This window comes from Stegodyphus dumicola, chromosome X1 (assembly GCF_044657685.1).
Source record: "Stegodyphus dumicola isolate Sdum_Otavi_A_Nest chromosome X1, ASM4465768v1".
In the NCBI taxonomy this organism is placed as follows: domain Eukaryota; kingdom Metazoa; phylum Arthropoda; class Arachnida; order Araneae; family Eresidae; genus Stegodyphus; species Stegodyphus dumicola.
Genome location: NC_140780.1, coordinates 147864325 through 147885120, shown reverse-complemented (window position 1 = coordinate 147885120; position 20796 = coordinate 147864325). Strand labels below are relative to the sequence as shown.

Genomic DNA, 20796 nt, shown 5'->3' with positions numbered 1-20796 from the left:
TACTAGCTAAGTGAGAATTTGAAATAGAAGTATTTGAATTTTGAACAGTAGTTTGGTTACTGTTATTATCCACAGTTAAATCAATTATGGGAGGTTTTTCCCATTTTTCTAGTGGCGGGAGTAATAAACCCCTCAGAGTCCACTGTTTGCGTCTTGCGCTTACGGGCAGAAACAGGTTTTCCTCGGATCTCGTGGGGCATGTTCCTAAAACGTACTCGCTGTACCTCCTGCTGTGAGAGCTGCTTCGCTGCTATTGGTTAGAAGAATTTAGACGTAACATAGAGCTTTCGACGTCATTTGTTTTGTCACGTGGTAAAGCTTCTCGTACTCCAGCCATACTTGTTCGGATTAGAGCAGTTATGTTTTAATCCTTTAAAAAAATCAGTTAAGTCAGGGTGATTTTATGTACAACTGAATTAATTCATATGTTAATATATATTTTCACTTTATGCAATACACACTTGAGAAATACCGGATCATTACAAAGGAAGGAAAATGGGTTATTTGCTTGAGAGGGTTATATCCATATAGCATTTTGCTAATGGAATGTTGGAAAAACAATATTTAACATAGTTTATTAATCTTTTATCGTGATACAACCACATTTTTAAGAACAAGATTACAAAGTTTACAATTATACACCTAAATTTATCTCAGTTTTCACTCTGAGATGGAATCCCAGGAAAAATATTGTTAATGATGGACAAGATCAAAGTAGTCATATAGAGAAAGCACACGTGGTATCTTTGCCTTTACTGAATAACATTTGCCAGTCAATTTACAGCAAAATATATATGCCTACATTGCCTACTGTCCATTAAATTAAATATAACCTTTGAATCGCTCTTAATATTCTTGTTTTAAAAGTAACTTGTCAGTTAATTTTATCAGTAACTTTTAGTATGCATTAGGTAGTAAGGAATATACTTTTTAGACACATAAACATTGCTTGGATTATCCTAAATTTTCATTTATATTTTAAAATACACAGTGTCATTTCCATTATCTATTTCTACTTCATTACTTTTTTTTTTTTTTTTTTTTTTTTTTTTTAAGATGGGGATGATCTAGTGTGACAAATTGCATTTTGAATGTATTTTAAATTTGCCATTAATATTTTAAACTACATTTTGCACCAATATTTATGTTTGCTCTCCCATTAAGGGAAACAAATATAATAATATAAGTTATTAAATTAAAATTCCTGTGTTTAATTCCATCTTTAACAACAGCCATAAAATATATGGAATTTACATTCTTACCACAGCTCATTGGTAACTTTGAAGAGCATTTGCAAACTTGTTGGTGAGTTAGGAGAGGGATGTTTGTTTGCATATCTTTAAATTTATTTCAACAATGCATCCACCCCCACCTATTGTTTTACATTTTTCTTCTTCAATACAAGACACGCACAATTCTAGGCTTTTTTTCACCGTTGTTTTTCCCTATAAATCTTTTTAATAAAAAAAAAACAGAAAATTGCAAAATTTTGGCACCAGAATCCTAAAATGAGAAAGGAAAGAGAGGCATGTGATGCCTTTTATGTTGTATGCATGCAGAAAGCAACATCGCCAAAGATTTTACCAGAGACAACAGAAACTGTGGTATATGGTCCACCTGAATGCTGAAGTACTGAAATTCCCATAGGAGGGATCATAATCTGCAACCACACTGGTGAAAATATCTGGAGAAGTGCTGTCTGGGAGAATGCTATGTGTATACTTGGGTTGCCATATAAATGATTTTTAGTGACATGTGTAGCCACATAAATTTTTCTTCGCATCATGGTTTAGACCATCAATACTTTTTCACAGCATTCTGGTGAGGTTCAGAAAATTAGAAAGTACCAAAATTCATCATTTTAGAATTATTTTGAGTAAGTTATACACTTTGTGAACTGTGATGAACAAAAATTAATAAGCTGTGCTTCCCTCAAACCAATTTCCTTTCTTCCACATAATGATTTATTTGCATATATCAGAACTTTACTATTGCAATATGTTTTTGGAATGATTATTATTTCAATCTATGAGATTTTTATTTTACCACCAAAGAAAACACACAGACATCATTGCTGGGAAATAACTACCTCTAAAAATCTGACATGTATTAATAATAAATACATACCTTTGTCACAATTTGAATTATCATTTTTAAAGCACATATGCTTTATATTTAATTATGTTAAAAAAAAAAAAAAAAAGCACTATCCTACTTGATCTGGTTTTCCTACCTGAGCTGGTGAATGAACTCACTAGTTTGACTCATTGATTAAGATAACATAATCTGTATGTATGGCTGTTACAGTTATATTATTCTTCAGTTCAGAACTAAGTAAGTGCTACATAGCAAAACGTTAAAGTAGTTTTTTTTTTAAGTGACCATTGTTTCAGCTAACTTTGGTAGAAAAAATAAGCAGCCCTTAGATGCTTTGCCATGTTCAAGTAACCTAACCAAACCCTTGTTAGAACATTATAAGTGACTACAGCTATAGTTGTGCATAGAACTTTGCAAATAGAAGGATAAATAATATAAATGAATTTTTTCCAGATGAATCTTAATACATCAACACCATCAAGGATCACATCCATGGTCTGCATCAAAAAAATGCCACGTTATGTCATGCATTATGCATCCCCATACAGGTCTAAAACCAAGTGTAATCGTATGGTCAATTACATTCCAGTTGCCTTCACGTTTAATGCTTGCAGTTGCTTCACGTTTAATGCTAATTTCACGTTAAATGCATTATGTCAATCATTATGCATCCCCATACAGGTCTGAAACCAAGTGTAATTGTATGGTCCATTACATTCCAGTTGCCTTCACATTTAATGCTCGTTGGTGGCCATTGCAACCTGTATGAGTGCAATGGGCAGCAAGACATAGGAGCGTCAAAATTTTTAGAATTTTGGCAGGAACTGGAAGGCATAATTTGCAAGCAGCAGTTATTCTACTATTTAGGTGATAAAATATCTAGCTCTGGCTTCGCTAGCAACCAAGCAGTAAAGCAGTTGAATACTGATAATTCGACCTGGGTTTACATTCTAGCGAGCAGGTTGGCTGCACGTGTGTTTTCATAGTTTTCTGCATATATGAAATATGTATAAGCTAACTTCTCTTTGAAAGTACCTCTACCCTTAGCCAAGTTACTATACTGTAATCAAATAAATTAAACACACCCCCAAAAAAACAGCCTCCATGTTTAATGTGCAGTTGAACAGGTGCCATTGTTTAGGGCTACTGTAAATGATTTATCAGATTTAAAAATTCTAATATCGAAAATATTATGCATATTATAATGATTGAATCCAAGTAAAGAATGAGAAATTATCCAAATTTTCTTTACGTACAACAAATGTTTTGCTGTGTATGTTATGTGAGCACTAGCTACATTATGTACAAAAATACCATGTGAGCACCAGGTGTATTTTGTACATAATGTATTAACAGTACATTGTGTACAAAAATGCACTCCTTAATATTTGCCCAATCGAAGACTTCAAATGTGATAGATGATGCAGTATGGAAACTCGTACAAAAAATGTGAAATCAATAGCCATTTGGAAGTGTGCTATGTGATCAATGTTCATAAAATGTATGTAGCATGCGAGGTAATTTTTTAGTTTCTAGTTCATTTCCAAAAATTGATTATTGTATGTATACCATTTATGAAAAGGCAGTGTTTTTAAAATCTGATGAATCATTTATTATTACTCTGAGGTTTTGGAAGCTCACTGCTGTCTATCTTTAGAGGTTGTCTAGAACTAGTGATCAACAAGGAATGTATGGTACATAACAGAAAACAAATCCTAAATTCCCACCATTTTTTTTATTGATCTATTAATCCCTTGATCTATGATTTCATCAGATCTGTTATCTACTGAATATATCAGGCCTATGATTATAAAAAAACTAACGTACCACAGTCTACCGATGGCTACATCAGCTGAAAACTGGTAATAACTGAAATCTACTTTTCTCACATATTCTAGATGCATATCCAGTATCTGTTTATCTTCATGCAATGGCTGTACGAGGTGGTATACTCCAAGTTTAACTGTTTTTTAAACCATGTACTTTAAGTCTAACTGATTTGCTTACACATGTACAGTTAAACCATGTATTAAAATTTATTTGTATAATAAATATGGCTTTATCTCCCGTCTTCAATAATGTTATGCTTTTAAGGGCCATCAGTGTTTTAAGATTACAACAGTTATTTATATTAATGTTAACCCCCCAAAATATTAAATCATTGTGGAAATCTACAAATTAGACAAACTGCAATTATCATTTTCTTCTAATATTTAATCTAAAGCAACGGTTCTCAACCTTTTGACTAACGCGTACCATCTAAACAAAAATTGAAAACCTTTAATATCACCACCACTCCTGAACAAAGCTCAAATCACATAAATTTATGAGTGTTAGAAAAAAAACTCAATCAGGATGTTGGGTTTTAATTTTTTAATTTAATAGTTAAAAATACTTTGCTTCTTTGTATACCATGGTTGAAAACCCCTGATCTAAAGAAATGTTCCTATGTTGTTTAGATTCATCCACACTCATTCTGCAAATAAATTGAGGAAATTTTTATATTTTTGTCTATTAACAGTCAAATGGTAACTGCGTTAAGTGATAATGTCAGTAGAACATATTCGCTGTACTGATGATTTTCATACTCTTTCTCAAATGTACACATAACTACTAATAATTTAGGTACAACTCTGATATATGGCCTAATTTCACCAAATGTGGCGATATGTGTTCTGCACTGGTTTTTGGCACGATTGCGTGTTGTATGGCAACCCTGTTGACGTTGAAAAGTCTTTCGCTGGAGTTCGTTGGTTCCCGTCATGCTTTGTGTCTGAGAAGCTAAGGGGGAAAGATTTAATGGTGAAAGTTGTTCAATTGAAGTTCGGCATAAGGAAATATCGTCGTGGTCATCCTGTTGAGGGGCAATGGGTATTTGGAGGTGTGGAAAGAAGGTATGGGAGATTATTTTTAGTGGTTGTGCGTGATAGAAGTAGGGATTTGTGATTATTTGTTATTTTATTTATTTGTGAACCATAGTATGAATTTTCTGGATAGTGTGTCTGGCTGTCATATAAATACGATACTAGTGATTACGTGGCGGCATGTTAAAGGCGATATGAAATTGGTATATCTGCTCTTCGAAAAAGCATTAATGGTAAGTGCATTTTATTTTATTCTTGTTCTTATTTTGTAGAATGTAATGTTCATTGTTTTTTTTTTTTTTAGTATGAATTTCTGTCGTTATTGTTGTTTTTTTGAATTGTTTGAAATTTATTTTAGTTATTTTGTTGATTAGTGCGTACCATCTGAATTCTGCAATTCGTAGATGTTTTTTAAAGTTGAAACAGAACGCTGTGTACATGGTATTCTTTGAAATTTATTGTTGTTATGTTAATTTATTAAAGTGAGGTGCGCGTAGTTCGTAAATTCGTTTGTTGCCTAAATTGTGCAATTCGTAGATGTTTTTTTAAGATGAAACAGGATGCTGTGTAAATGGTATTCTTTGAAATTTATTGTTATGTTAATTTATTAAAGCGAGGTGTGCGTAGTTCGTAAATTCGTTCGTTGCCTAGATTGTGCCATTCGTAGATGTTTTTTTTAATTAAAACATATCGCTGTGTACATGGACTCTTGTAAAATAATTTTGGTTAGAAACTTCACAGTTTTGCTATCTAAATTTTTTGTTTTTGTTTCGGATTTTTAGCTTAAATTGTGTGTTCAAAACGTGGTTTTTGCATTTGCGAAAACCGTGTTTTTGGAGACATTTTAGGCTTAAAGTTCGAAATGTAGACAAAAAATTTAGATAGCAATATGGCAGCGTGGAGTTTCTCGCCAAAATTAGTTCCATAATTTATTCATAGTAAATCATTAATAGAAGATTTTACTCTTTGATGCAACACATTTTACTTAACTTATCTTTTATGCACTTTTGTAACATACATGTTAAACGTCAGTTTACGTATTTTCTAATTAATATTTCTTTCACTTAAATCATCATTTCCTAGAAACCGGTATTGCTGTTTGTTATTAATTTTTCATTAAAATGCTTTCAGAAGTTTTTTTTTTCCTTCTCAGAATTTTACTTCATGTGATGAATAAGCATTATTTCCATTAAGTTGGAAAATTTGGATCTAGGAAAATATACAGTTTGTCCAGTTTTGTCTGACATCATTCGAAATCTCAAAACAAATCTATAGCACATTACTTTAGAGACAATTTTGATTAAAAAATCTGTGCAAAATAATATTAACAAGAGAAGTTATCCTAGCTGTATCTAAGCAAATGTTCTGAGATACATATTTATGTAGGTATAATATATTTATGATATATTTTATTATAAAGATTAAGAGTTTTACTAAACATACATCACTTAACCTAGCTTCATATTTAAAGACACAAAACATTTATACACTGATCTCAGGCAGGTCATGGCTGGCTTGGTCTTTCATGTATTTTCTAATCAGAAAAGCAGGTATGAGACAAATATCATTTAGTAGCTTCCATGAGAGCATCTCTCAAGCAAAATACTTGTCAAAATTAATTAATTAGCTTTTAAAGGTACATTAAAAGCATGATGTTATGAAGAAGAGAAAAGTTTCACAAAGCAGAAAAAAAATCTAAATTATAAATTAGCAGGAAATCCAGCCTTAGTCCTACGAAGCTTTATTATAGCACTATTATATTTATTGTTTTAAACTCTAATTCATTTACTCAGAAAAACCATTCTATTAAGAAATTTTATATAACCATCATTAAGAAAAATATATTGTTTTTATATGACTACTTCATTTTAGACAACATATTACTTTATGAAGCCAAATAATAGATATACAAGACTTAGTTGAATATCAATTGTGTAGATCTTTTGAAATTTTAATATATAATTAGGTGCTTTATTAGTGTTGGAAACATGATTTTGTAAGTAATTATTTTCTTCTCAGAAGACATGCTGTATTTTTGTCTTAAATCTGGCTGGTATTTTCTAGGGAAGATAATCTTTTAGAAGACTTTTGCTTACATTTTTGTTTGATTTATCCCTTAGAAAATTTCATGAATATCATGATGTTGACTGAGCAGTGCTACTAAGGCATTAGTTTTATATCATTATGCACAATGGCAAACGGTATGCAAGCGACTAAATGGCTAGTCAATAAGACAGTGATTATTTCTGGTGTTTTTTATTAAACACGATCTGTAGCTTTCATAAGTATAATAAAATCTGAGATAGAGTTAGTAATTCCTCATGAATCAACTTGACTGCTTTATGTAATCTTAAACAATGCCTAAGACCTATCGAAAAGCCACTTTAATAAGGGAGTTTACCAAGTGTCTTTCTAAATTTACAGCTGATATCACTCGAAACAGTTTTTGTATCTTATCATGCACATAAATTATGTCATGATGCAAAATATTTTCCCAACATGATGATAATGTAAGTCAAGCCTCCAGCAATGCACACTTCACATTATCAGATATACCCCATTAAATAGAGAGTTCCTGATTTCAAAGCAGAGAACCACTGTACACATATATAGCAATCCTGTAACTGTCTAGTAGTGGGTGGTTTTACTTACTTTACCTTGTTGTAATGATGCTATTAATTATATCTTCAAAGATATCCCTAATTAATATATATTCAAATATTAATTTGATCCAAGACACTCTGATATTTATTAGTAACAAAGTGTCATGCACATACTATGTGAATATAATTATTTTGGCTTTGTATATATTGTTAATGTTTACTTCAGGACAGTTTGGCTATGTTGTAATTGTAAGTCACTTTGTTTTTTATTTGCAATCTACTGGTGGTTGGGAAAAGTATAAAAGAAAATCATCTAATATGAATGTGTTGTCAACTCCATTGATGGCTGCATGAAGTCTTTAGGCGCTATCTATCCTGCATCAATAATTTTTTATACAGAAATATGCAATAGTTTTATAAACTATGTAAAGTACTTATTCTTGAAGTCTCTTAGATAACTGTTAATCAATAATACACTAATAGCCATTAAAATTACTATAGCATGAAGGAAAGCAAATAAAAAAAATATTTGTTGTGCATAAATAGTATGGCATGAAGACAAAATGATTAAATTTGTAAGCAGCTTGGGGGTTTACAAGGGTGCGAAATCAGTCGAAACAACTGCTCCACCTGGCAGCTAAAAACGGCCCTTATCCAGTTAGGCACTGAGTAGAATTTCACTTGAATGACAGAAATCGGCATCTCATTCCATTCTGATTCAAGTCCATGCCACACTTCATCAATCGTATGAGATGGAGAGGGTTGCTAGGCCAGTCCTCAGCAAACCACGAGCAGGTATTTTCAATGGGTGACAGATCTGGAGACCGTACAGGCCAGGGCAGCAATCAAATGCACTGCATACCGAGGAAGGTCAGAACACAATGTGCAACATGTGGTCTTGAATTATCCTGTTGGAAGATTGCATTTGGCAGGCCTCAAAGATAGGGCACAACTCCTGGATGTAAGATGTCACAAATGTACTGATCTGGCATTCAAATTACCATCGATCCGAACTAAAGATGTGTGTGCCATGTGCTCAGTGGCTGCCTATACCATCACATTAGGGTTCCTATGCTGATACTGAATGCAACGAGGCGATGTGTGGTCTCCTTGGAGCCTCTAGACACTTATACGACCATCAGAATAATGCACACAGAAACGGGACTCGTCTGAAAAGACAACATTGTACCCCTCCTATATCCAGCTTTGTTGTTGGACACACCACAGTAGCCATCTTTCTCTGTGCTGCATTGTTAAGGAAAGCTAAAGTAATGGACACTGTGCTGACAGTCCATGCTGATGCAAACGTTGACACACCGTACGAGCAGATACTGGGCATGCTGCAAATATGCCCGTTTTCTGACTAATGGTTTGTGATGTGGTTGTAAATTTGGAGGGCTGACCTCACAATATGCCTGTCCTTTCGGGTATTAATCATGGAATGGCAATGAGATCCTGCATGCCGTTCAGTATAATCCTCAGCATTCCATACATGCCATATTCGCTTAACAGTGGTTGGATGTCGACTAGTGCAACAGGCGATATCACAGAATGATAATCCACACACTCTATAGGCAACAATCCTGGCTCTATTGAATTCTGACCCTTGCTGGTAAGCATTTCTTCTTATTATTCAAGGCATACCATGATATTCTGAGCACATTCTAACCTTGCAAAGTGCTTTCCGAATGACAAATCCACTACACAACTTTTTGAAATTATTAATTCACCATGCCAAACTTTGCCTAGAAATACCATAATGACTGTTTCCAAGTTTTTGAATGCTTTTTTTTTTTTCCTGTGATTCACATAAATTAGCATGCAACTGAATACCCACATCCAAAACTGAAACAATGTTTTTTGATACATTACTTGTGACAATGACAAAGTAGTGTTCTAGTTTACAAAGTAGTGTTCTAGTTTGCCTTTTTGTACCTTTTTAAAAGACAGACATCATCAGAAGTTGCTCTATATTTTTAAATAATCGAAAACAATATTCTTTTTCAGAATATCGGTTATTACTGCAAATATTAACAGTCCTCCATTTTTTAATTTTAGTTCCAGAAAATATTAACATACCAATGAAATATTAAAAGATTAAACTGTTCTTCTGTCAAAAATTTTCAAAAATACAAAACCAATCTTGTTTTCTTGAAAAAAAAAAAAAAAAATTCCTTCATGCCAAGCTCCAACTCCCTCAAAATTGAATCCCTAATGTTAAATCAAAATTCTCTTACATTATATCACAACCTCTGATATTTGAAAATCTAAAGTACAATAATAAATACTTTTATGCTCCGGTAACGAAATTTCTTTTGCATAATTATATATTTTGTTTGCCGAAATTTGTCTTCCTAGTAAACATATCTTATGCCGTCCAAATAAAATACTTCAAGCGTTATGTCTGAAAAGGTTTGTGTTCTATATTCTTTACCAGCTGTACCTTTTAGCGGTTTATTATTAATTCAGAATTGTATATGCATACAAAATTTATTACGTCTTATACAGCAAACTACAATTTACACTTTCACAACAGTTCAGAATCCATGCAATCGGCTTGTCACGTGACCAAACAAGTGACGTTTTTTACGTAGCAAGTCGGTCAGCCAATAGTGATTCAGCATTGTCACAGCAGGGGGTACGGCCAACACCTCCTTATAGAAGGAAGCCGGGACACTGAAGCGAGGGGAAGCTCTGACGTCACAGGTAGTCGTCTCTGACTCACCTCCCTCCTTCAAACAAAATCAAAGCCCCGCAGTTGAGCCAAGAGCGACGAACGTGGAGCGGTTATTTGCGTTAGCGACAGAGTTTTTATATTGTCTCGTGCTTTTATAATTTCATACGATGCCTCATAAATGTGCTGTAGCCACATGTCGTGGTAATTATAAAAACGGACCAAAAGTGGCTGTATTCAAGTTTCCAAATGAGACTGAACTCCGGATGAAATGGATAAGGAGTCTACGAAGAAAAGATGGCTTTCAACCTACTAAACATACCAGAGTAAGTTCAATTTTACTGCATTTTTTATGTTTTGTATCTTTACATTTTTTTTATTACTTTTATTGATAGGTATGTGATGTTTATGCTTACGATATTAGATTTTGATCTGTGGGTAAGAAGTTTTATGTTTGAAAGATTTTAATCTTGCCTGTTTTAATCATTTCAAAAAAAATATTTTCCTTCAAAGTTTTATGAATGAAATAAAGTTCCATATAACAGGAATAATTCTAAATTTAGTAGTTACATAAATGCCAATAATTTGTAAATGCTTTCTAGTATACTGTGCAGGCAGATTCTGTAGTTATTCCAAATTTATAATTTATATGACAAGGAACTACTTAGTAATCATAATAGGTTTCATTTTAAAATTTTTGTAATGATATATGAAAGTTTGGTATGATGTATTCAAGGTAATTATTTGTATTTGGTAACCAGTGTTTGTTGTAAACAATTATCTCAAATATATAATTTTCTTTAAATGTAAATAAAGCTGTAATCATTATGATGAGCATTCCAGATTTTACAAATTACTTAAATTATACACGTAATTGAAATGATATTACTGGTTTTTTAATTCGTATTTATGTATCAAATTATTTATTTAAATCATAGGGCTTATTGACTTCTGTTACTAAATATTAACATGCATCTAACTTTTGTACTTACAACAAGTTGATTTTTGAATATTTTCTTTTATAGGTATGTGAATTACATTTTCGATCAGATGAAATAATACGAGAAATCGAAATGTATGATGAGAAATCAGCGAAGTTAATTAAAGCCCCAATTTCTAGGCCACGTTTGAAAAAAGGATGCATACCTTCTCAGTTCCCTGATGGCCCATCCTACATGTCATCAAATTCTGTATCGAGAATGTCACCAGAAAAGAAGAAAGCTCGTTTAGAAGAGAAATACCTGGAGAAAGCGATAGAAGAAAGTTTGAAAATGAAAGAACGGTATGATAATGAACGATCATTTGAAAGTTTAATTGAATTCAATAATTGCCTAGAACATCAGATTTTAGAAACATTTTGGACAACTGTACATACTGAAAATTCAACTATGTTACTTGATATTTTAAGTGACCCAGCTCCAGAAATTCAGAAATCGGTAGTAATAAATGAGGATTTAACAGTATGTGTTTATATTAAAAACATCACTATAAAATCTATTGGTAAATTTGTTTTCCCTCTAAAAATTAGTAATGTAAATATGTTTCTAGAAGTACTAAAGGAAGTTGAAAGTCTGTCTCATAACTTACAAAATGAAGAATATATTAAGAATTCTATACAAATTGTGGATGATATGCTTTCAGAATTGAAAAGAGTGTTACCTGAAAAAGAAACTGAACTGAACTTCCTTTCAGAGCAAGTAAATAAACTAAATGTAAAGAAAGAGAAGTATCGATATACTCCAGATTTACTTATTTTTTGCAGTTTGTTAAACTCGATCTCACCGCATGCATACAAGTTTTTACGACATTCAGGTTACATTTCTATTCCCCATCCACGTACTATTCGTAGAATTTGTTCAATGTTTTCTCTTAATCCTATTACTGAGCAATTTAATGATGACTTTTTAGGATATGTTAAACAAAGATGCAAGGATTTAGAAGAAAATGATAAAACTGTAATTATTATGATGGATGAAGTGCATTTAAATTCATGTTTCGATTTTAAAGGAGGAAATTTGTGTGGCATGGCCTACAACTGTGAAAAAGCTGCTACAAGTGCTTATGTTTTTATGATACGTAGCTTATTATCACCTTTCAAGGATGTGGCACATATATTACCAGTTAAATCATTAAATGCTGAGGATCTGTATCAATATCTTAAGAAAATTATAATTGGTTTAGAAAATATAGGTGGCAGTTGTCTCTGACAATAATTCAATAAATAAAAAAGCCATGTCATTATTTTGTATGCCTCCAAAAATTAGTATTGTGTATAAAAACCCTGCAGACTTATCTCGGCCGCTATTTTTTGTTATTGACTCAGTGCACATCTTGAAGTGTGTCAGGAACAACTGGATAAATCAAAAAACTTCTGGGCAATGTTTATTTTATCCAAATTTTGAAAATTTTTCCAATGTCGAAACAGCGGCATTTGCATGCATAAAAAGTCTCCATTCATTAGAGGCAGGCAGAATTGTAAAATATAGTTATGGTTTGACTCTGAAAGCTCTGTATCCAACCAATTTGGAAAGACAAAATGTCAAGCTAGCATTACAAATATTTGACAGTCGTCTTGCAGAGGCAATAATGGTTATTGGTAAAGAAAATAGTATTTTAAATTACGAAACAACAGCTGAATTTATTAAAATTATATCTACATGGTGGTCAATAGTCAATGTCAAAAGTATCTTTAAAGGACACCATAAGATGAATGAGTATCAAAAGCCGTTAACTGTGCAAAATGATGATGTTAGATATATTTATTTAAATAAGTTACTTGAGTGGTTAGATCAGTGGAAACTTTTAGGCTGTTCTAGTGGTGGACTAACTAAGGAAACACATTTTGCATTAACACATACTAGCTATTCGTTGCTCGAAATGGCAAGGTATTGCATTGAGGAGCTAAAATTTACTTACTTTTTACCAGGAAAAGTTCAGACAGATCTCCTAGAGAATAGATTCGGAAAATATAGACAGCTGGCTGGTTCACAACATAATATCCAAATATCCATAATATCCAAATTGCACAGCTGTTAACTGTGCAAAATGATGATGTTAGATATATTTATTTAAATAAGTTACTTGAGTGGTTAGATCAGTGGAAACTTTTAGGCTGTTCTAGTGGTGGACTAACTAAGGAAACACATTTTGCATTAACACATACTAGCTATTCGTTGCTCGAAATGGCAAGGTATTGCATTGAGGAGCTAAAATTTACTTACTTTTTACCAGGAAAAGTTCAGACAGATCTCCTAGAGAATAGATTCGGAAAATATAGACAGCTGGCTGGTTCACAACATAATATTTCTATAAGGCAAGTATATGAAACTGAAGCAAAATTACGATTACAAAGTCTTCTGCCAACTGTTATTAAATCATCAAAGTATGGAGGAATTCCTATTTATCTAAATTGTAAAAACCTGTGTATTGAATCTCTGGAGCAAGAAAATATTGGATGCACTTTCTCAGGAAGAATAACTATTACAAATGAAGATATACAAAATGTTCAAAATGACATACCAATTTTAATGTATATAGCTGGTTACTGTAGTTATAAAGTTGTGAAACTATTAAGCTGTGATATTTGTAAAGGCAATCTAACTATTGATAAAGAATTAATTGTAGAAAATGAAGGACAGTCTTGGATAAAAAGATTTGATAGAGGACTTCTATATCCTCATCCTGATGTACTAAATTCAGTAATATATAATTATGTTGTTATTCAAAAACTTGTATCTGAAGAATTTGAGAATGAATTTTTATTTTCTGCAAATCAGAGGGATATAGCATGTAACTTAACTCTAGACATACTGATAGAAAATGACATTTTTTTAAATCTAGATGATTGCCCTAAAGCTCATGAGTCACAGAAAGTGTTAAAGCAGATTCTTTGGTCATCAACGAACACATTTTTAAATAATTATTGCAAATTAAAGAATGATACACTAAACCAGAAAAGCATTGCAAAAGAGCGCAAATTGAAAACTTTAAAGCATAAATAAAAATATAATGGGTGTTTAGCAATTAAACATTTAAAAAATGTAGGTTTTAATTCAAATGATGCTGTATTTCATAGACTAGTAACTTTAATGCATGTAACAAGACACAAAAAATTAATTGAGCAAAGCCTAGTGATGTTAGTTCAGATTTATTTCTGTTGAAAAAATATTTTCGCATCTAACAGTTACTGTTACACATTATTGTGAATTCCTTATTATTTTTTTTTCTACTCATGTATGCTGTCTGTTTAACCTTGAGATCACTTGAAAAGTAATAGTAACGAAAAATTCATTTCTATGCATCTATGTAAATAAGTGTCTGGGTTGTATTTTAAGTGGTCCTTATTATTAATGTGGATATCAAATTAGTGTTAACATATGGTAAGATTCATTATCATTATAATTGACTTGAAATATTGAAAAATTCATTTCCTTGCCCTTAATTTGTTGTGTAAAAAAGTGTCTGCGTTATGTTTTTATGTGGCCACTACTTTTATCATTTGGGTATAATTTTGGTGTTAACATGATAAAATACTTTATCAAATTAACAGTTATATGTTTCAAAATGCTTACAAAATGTTATGTATATAATAACTGCCACTGTTATACTGGTAATGGGTCATTATACTTTTGATGATATGGACAGATATTGACTGTTTTACATTCAGATGACTTGAAATATTGAAGAAGGCATGTCCTTTTTTTAATTTCTCATCGCGTAAAAAAGTGTCTCGGTTTGTGTTTTAGTGCGGCCACTACTTTTATCATTTGGATATAAGTTTGGTGTTAACATATGGTAAAATGCTTTCTCCTGATAAAAGTGATATGTTTCAGCTTGGGTACAAAATGATATGTATATAATAACTGCCACTGTTATACTGGTAATGGGTCATTATACTTTTGTTGATATGGACAGATACTGACTGTTTAACATTCAGATGACTTGAAATATTGAAGAAGGCATTTCCTTGCCTTTAAATTGTCATTGCGTAAAAAGGTGTCTCGGTTTGTGTTTTAGCGCAGCCACTACTTTTATCATTTGGGTATAAGTTTGGTGTTGACATATGGTAAAATGCTTTCTCTTGATAAAAGTTATGTTTCAGCATGCTTACCGAATGATATGTATATAATAACTGCCACTGTTATACTGGTAATGGGTCATTATAATTTTGTTGATATGAACATATACTGACTGTTTTATATTTAGATGACTTGAAATATTGAAGAAGGCATGTCCTTTTTTTAATTTGTCATCGCGTAAAAAAGTATCTCGGTTTGTGTTTTAGTGCGGCCACTACTTTTATCATTTGGGTATAAGTTTGGTGTTGACATATGGTAAAATGCTTTCTCCTGATAAAAGTGATATGTTTCAGCATGGGTACAAAATGATATGTATATAATAACTGCCACTGTTATACTGGTAATGGGTCATTATACTTTTGTTGATATGGACAGATACTGACTGTTTAACATTCAGATGACTTGAAATATTGAAGAAGGCATTTCCTTGTCTTTAAATTGTCATTGCGTAAAAAGGTGTCTCGGTTTGTGTTTTAGCGCAGCCACTACTTTTATCATTTGGGTATAAGTTTGGTGTTGACATATGGTAAAATGCTTTCTCCTGATAAAAGTTATGTTTCAGCATGCTTACCGAATGATATGTATATAATAACTGCCACTGTTATACTGGTAATGGGTCATTATAATTTTGTTGATATGAACATATACTGACTGTTTTATATTTAGATGACTTGAAATATTGAAGAAGGCATGTCCTTTTTACTTCCTTGTACGAAGTAAAAAGGAAGTATTGTAATCGCGAAAAGTTTCAGACAGCATATTTCACCGAAAATATCCATTTTGACCGCTATCGAATGCAATTTAACGATGTTTTTGCACCATATCTGTACGTAAGGACAGAATAAAATACTCTTTTCCTTCAAAAAAATTATAAAACTGCTTAAAAAAACTGAAACTAAAATTAATTCTGAAGAGAATTTTTCGTGGCTTCTGTATGTACGTACGTTCGTGCGTACGTACATATCTCACATAACTCAAAAACGAGTAGCCTCAGAACGTTGAAATTTTGTATATAGGACTGCTATAACATGTATATGTGCACCTCGTATTTTGGTTGCAATCGGCCACACCAAACGTATATAAATATATTTATATATATATCCACTCTATGACTTGAAATATTGAAGAAAGAATTTCCTTGCCTTTAATTTGTCATCGCATAAAAATGTGTGTGGGTTATGTTTTAAGTGGCCACTACTCTTATCATTTTGATATAATTTTTGTGTTAACATATGGTAAAATGTTTTATCGAGGTAACAGTTATATGTTTCCAGCATGATTAGAAAATTGTATGTTTATAATAGCTGCTGCTATTATACTGGGAATGGGTCATTATAATTTTGTTCATATGGACATGCACTGACTGTTTTATATTCAGAGCACTTGAAAGATGATAATATTGAAAAATTCATTTTCGTGCTGTTGAGTGTTTGCTGCATAAAATGGTATCTGGGTTGCATTTAAATGGCTACCACTTAATGTTTAGTAAGTGGTTATCATTTGGTGTTAACATACTGTAAAATGCTTTCTCATGATAAAAGTTGTGTTTCAGCATGCTTACAAGATGACAAGTTTATGGTAACTGCTGCTTTTATACTGAGAATGGGTCATTATAATTTATATTTTTTATATGGGCATGTACTGACTGTTTTACACTTAAAAATATTGAAAAATTCATTTCCTTGTCTTTAATTTGTTGTTGTGTAAAAAAGGGTCTATGTTGTGTCTTTAAGTGGCCATTACTTATATCATTTGAGTATAATTTTCATGTTACCATATGATAAATTACTTTATCAAGATAACAGTTATGTGTTTCAGCATGGCGACAAAATAACAGGTTTGTAATAACTCCTACTATTATTCTGGGAATTGGCTGAATAAAGGGTGTCTCTGATTAGGAGCACTCATTTCACTAACCTGTGATTTTCATGTGCATTTTGAAATTACCGGTGTCCCATAATTAAGACTGGTGGCTTTCTGGACAAATCATTTTGATATATTCTTTGCTTAAATTAAACAAGCCTGATAGCGAGTAACTTAGAAGATCACGATTTTAGCTTGGAAAAATTACAACAAAATTGTGTTGCATGTAGTGACCAGATACTTTCAAATTGGATACTGGTGCATAGGTAAAACATTTTTATTATTTTCTATATTTGAAACATTAACTGATAATCACTTCCTTTACACAACATCAATAAATGTTTTTACATATACTGGTGATGCTGACATCCATTTGCTGTTGAATGTATCTTTATATGCTTCATAAATAATAATAGCCATCGTATAAAATTTAATATCATTTGTGCACCTGAAGTGTTTTAAATGGTAATGGACGGTCTTCTCAAGTGTTTGCCCGATATTTATCCATATTATGGCAGTATCGTAATACATTTTGAAACTATTAATTGGCTGTTGTAAAAAGTTAATAACGGTGTTTGTAATTGCCAGACAAAATGGGTTGAAATTTAACGAATAGAAACTTGAACTTGCAGTATCAAAATTTAAATATTAAGGTCACATAGTCTCATCTTATTGTTTCTGATGAGACCCAATTAATGTAGAAGCAGTTTTGAAATTTTCACACCTGTTAATAAATAAGAATTGATGAGATTTCTTAGTATGGCAATATGCTTAATGAGATTTTTGCTTCAATTTTTACAAGAAAGTTTGAATAATTTATTGATAAAAAGAGATCAGCTGGTTTTAACTTATTTGTATGTTATAACTTAGGTGTTGTGTTGTTATGCTGACTGCTTGCATAAAATTGTAAATAAAATTTTTTTATTTTTCACTTGCGAATCTTTATTTTCAAGTTCAGCTATATAACTAACACAATACAGTTAAGTACATATACAACTAATATTATTGGTTCTACAGATTTAAGCAATAATTTTAAATTGCACATTGAATTATTTGCTAAGCAAACCTCTGATATACTAATTTATTTGAAACTTGCAAGACACATAGCATATTATAGACAAAATTTAGTGCATTTTTATACCATTTTCTTTTAAAGACAAATTACTGATTGGAAGAAAAATGAAATGATAAGTAATAGTTTGTATGCAGATAATTTGGGTTTTTTTCATAAATATTAGAAAAATATAAAGCAATATTAAATTATGAGGGAAAAGTCAGAAATTCCTTTTTTGAGTTAGTATGGCTGATTTTTAACTTTTTAAATGCTGCTGTGAAACCTACAAGGAAGTATAATTCATTAAAGTCAAGAAATAAGAAACAAAAAATTCTTAAATTTATGTCAAATTTTATTGTGTTAAATTTTGAAATAATTAAATTATTCATTATATATAATTGAATCTCTGAATAAAATCCCACCCAAGTATCTATATCAAATAGTGAAATCAACGTTAAGTACGGCACTAGCGCGCAGCCTGTTTTGTTTCGTTGCTCTCTCGGGGTTTCGACATAGACGACTACGCGTGACGTCACAATCCAGTGCCCGGCTTCCTTCTATAAGGAGGTGTTGGTACGGCGAGTACGTTTTAGGAACATGCTCTCGTGGGTCGTTTTCGCCTCCGTTTGGGGAGGGAGAGGATTTTCAACGGCTGTAGCGGCCATTTTGGCTAGTCGCTCAGTCTCTATGATTTTTAGAAATTCATCTCTGGTCGGAGGCAAGTGAAAGATAGGAACTTCTAACACGTTCGCTATCTCGTTGATATTATGAAAAAGTACTTTACCAGCATTGTCAAGCTGATTGTAGCTGGCAGTATCCACAGGAGTCGGTGTTCGTCTCATGAAGTTTTTCTGCTTCTGAATTGATTCGAACTGATGTTTGAGTTCGTAAAACTGGTTGACAAGTCTTCCCCGTTCATCATCCGATGCAGGGGTGATTTACTCTGGTTGCGAACTGCTCACTGTAGTACACAATTGCACAGGCGAAGTATCAAATTTGGTATTTTGCACATTTTGCTGTGAAGAATCACAAAATTCCATAGTTCAAGGCTGTGTCGGCGGGAGCTCGCAAAGCGAGCGACCGTCCTCGTCCGCGTCCATACTCGGAATGACTTGCAAAAGCGCTAGTTCGTCCTCAAATGTCCAATAAGTACCTCCGTATTACCTAAGAAGAATGGTTGACGTTCTTGAGATCGTACTCACGAAGGCTAGGTCTATTGAAACAGTTGATGCACTGTTTCACTATCAAACTAACCATGTCTTCACTATTACGACGTTAAGAACTGCTAAGAGCAACAATCCTAAACTCAGAGCTTACACCGTCTGGCTGTAGTATCATAACATCCTTCGGAGGAATCCTCCAAAGTATAAAAGATACAATACCCAGTCTGGGTAGATAATTACATTGAAGAAGTATCTTTCTGAATGTATCATATTTACCAAAAGGCACTGTAATTGTTTCACTTAAAGACACACAGTGGGTAAACTCTTGGGGAAAATTAAAGATATCAACCGCTGTCGAAAATAGGTGCGAAGAACTTATCAATTGTTTTGTCATCCTAAATTCAGGTTGGATCTAAATAAAATTAGCAAGCAAATAAAGGAGCAAATCAACCAATTTCGCACAAAGAGTATAAAAAAATTACGGATCTAGAGTGAAACTCAAATTGAAATTCATTAAAATTCTTAAAGCAATCCCAAATGCAACGAGCCGGTCACTACGGGAAATAGCCTCGTCTGTGTTAACACCTATAAGCCTCGTCTGCAAATTTATATGTATATATTGAGAGAAAAGTAGTTCATTCCTCTAAAAACACACGCATTAGGCAGATAGCCCTAGTGTGCTTTGCCATAATTAAATACACACGCACAAGCATGGGAGCAAACGTAACTCCTGCTGATCTAGTATTTATCAAATGAAAAATAAGATGTAAACTAAATTATAGATTCTTTCATTTGGGAGGAAATGAAACATTACACGCTTTTTATCTTTATCCTTTGTTTCATCGTAGATTTTACTTCTCATTCATTTTAGTAGTCCAATTCACCTATTACTAGGCCTTAGTTCTTATTACTATTTCGAGAGTCACTTTTTCTATGAAAATAAATTTATGCAGTCTTCAATACATTTAATTAATTAATTTACATTTAATTAAAGTTAATAATTTTGATGTGTTTTGCAGATTTCAAAATTTGCCATTTATTTTCTTTGGAAATTTTAATTTAAAATTATTTAGTTTAAATTATGCCCATAACTGTTTCAAAACAATTGCTTATTAGTTGAAAACTCTGAATGCTAAATTCGGTAAGATGAGCGGTAAAATGGATTTAATTTTAAAAAAATATCTCTGCAACACGGATCTAGCAAATCATTTCTAAATATGCATAATTAACATTCAGTAGGAATAAATAATAATTGCATTGAATCAATATCCTCATTGTTTGTGAGATCAGTTTTTCTATCATAAAAGTAATTGCTTTAAAAACACATAAAAATGTTCAGTTAAACTACAATGTAATCCTGACTGAATTCTTTCCTTTACTCTTTACTGATATTAACATGA

General features: G+C 32.3%; 2 protein-coding genes across 2 annotated transcripts; both read left to right on the top strand.

Moving 5' to 3' along the window:
* The first annotated feature begins 10088 nt into the window (after window positions 1–10088).
* LOC146993332 (uncharacterized) lies at window positions 10089–12445 on the top strand. Its single transcript, XM_085806936.1, has 2 exons — window positions 10089–10564; window positions 11264–12445. The coding sequence occupies exons 1-2, from the start codon at window positions 10409–10411 to the stop codon at window positions 12443–12445; spliced, it is 1338 nt and encodes a 445-aa protein (XP_085663062.1). The 5' UTR covers window positions 10089–10408.
* A 25-nt stretch (window positions 12446–12470) lies between these two features.
* On the top strand, window positions 12471–18110 carry LOC146993331 (uncharacterized). Its single transcript, XM_085806937.1, has 2 exons — window positions 12471–13123; window positions 13429–18110. Exons 1-2 carry the CDS (start codon window positions 12471–12473, stop codon window positions 14237–14239), a joined length of 1464 nt encoding a protein of 487 aa, XP_085663063.1. The 3' UTR covers window positions 14240–18110.
* Window positions 18111–20796: the final 2686 nt, after the last annotated feature.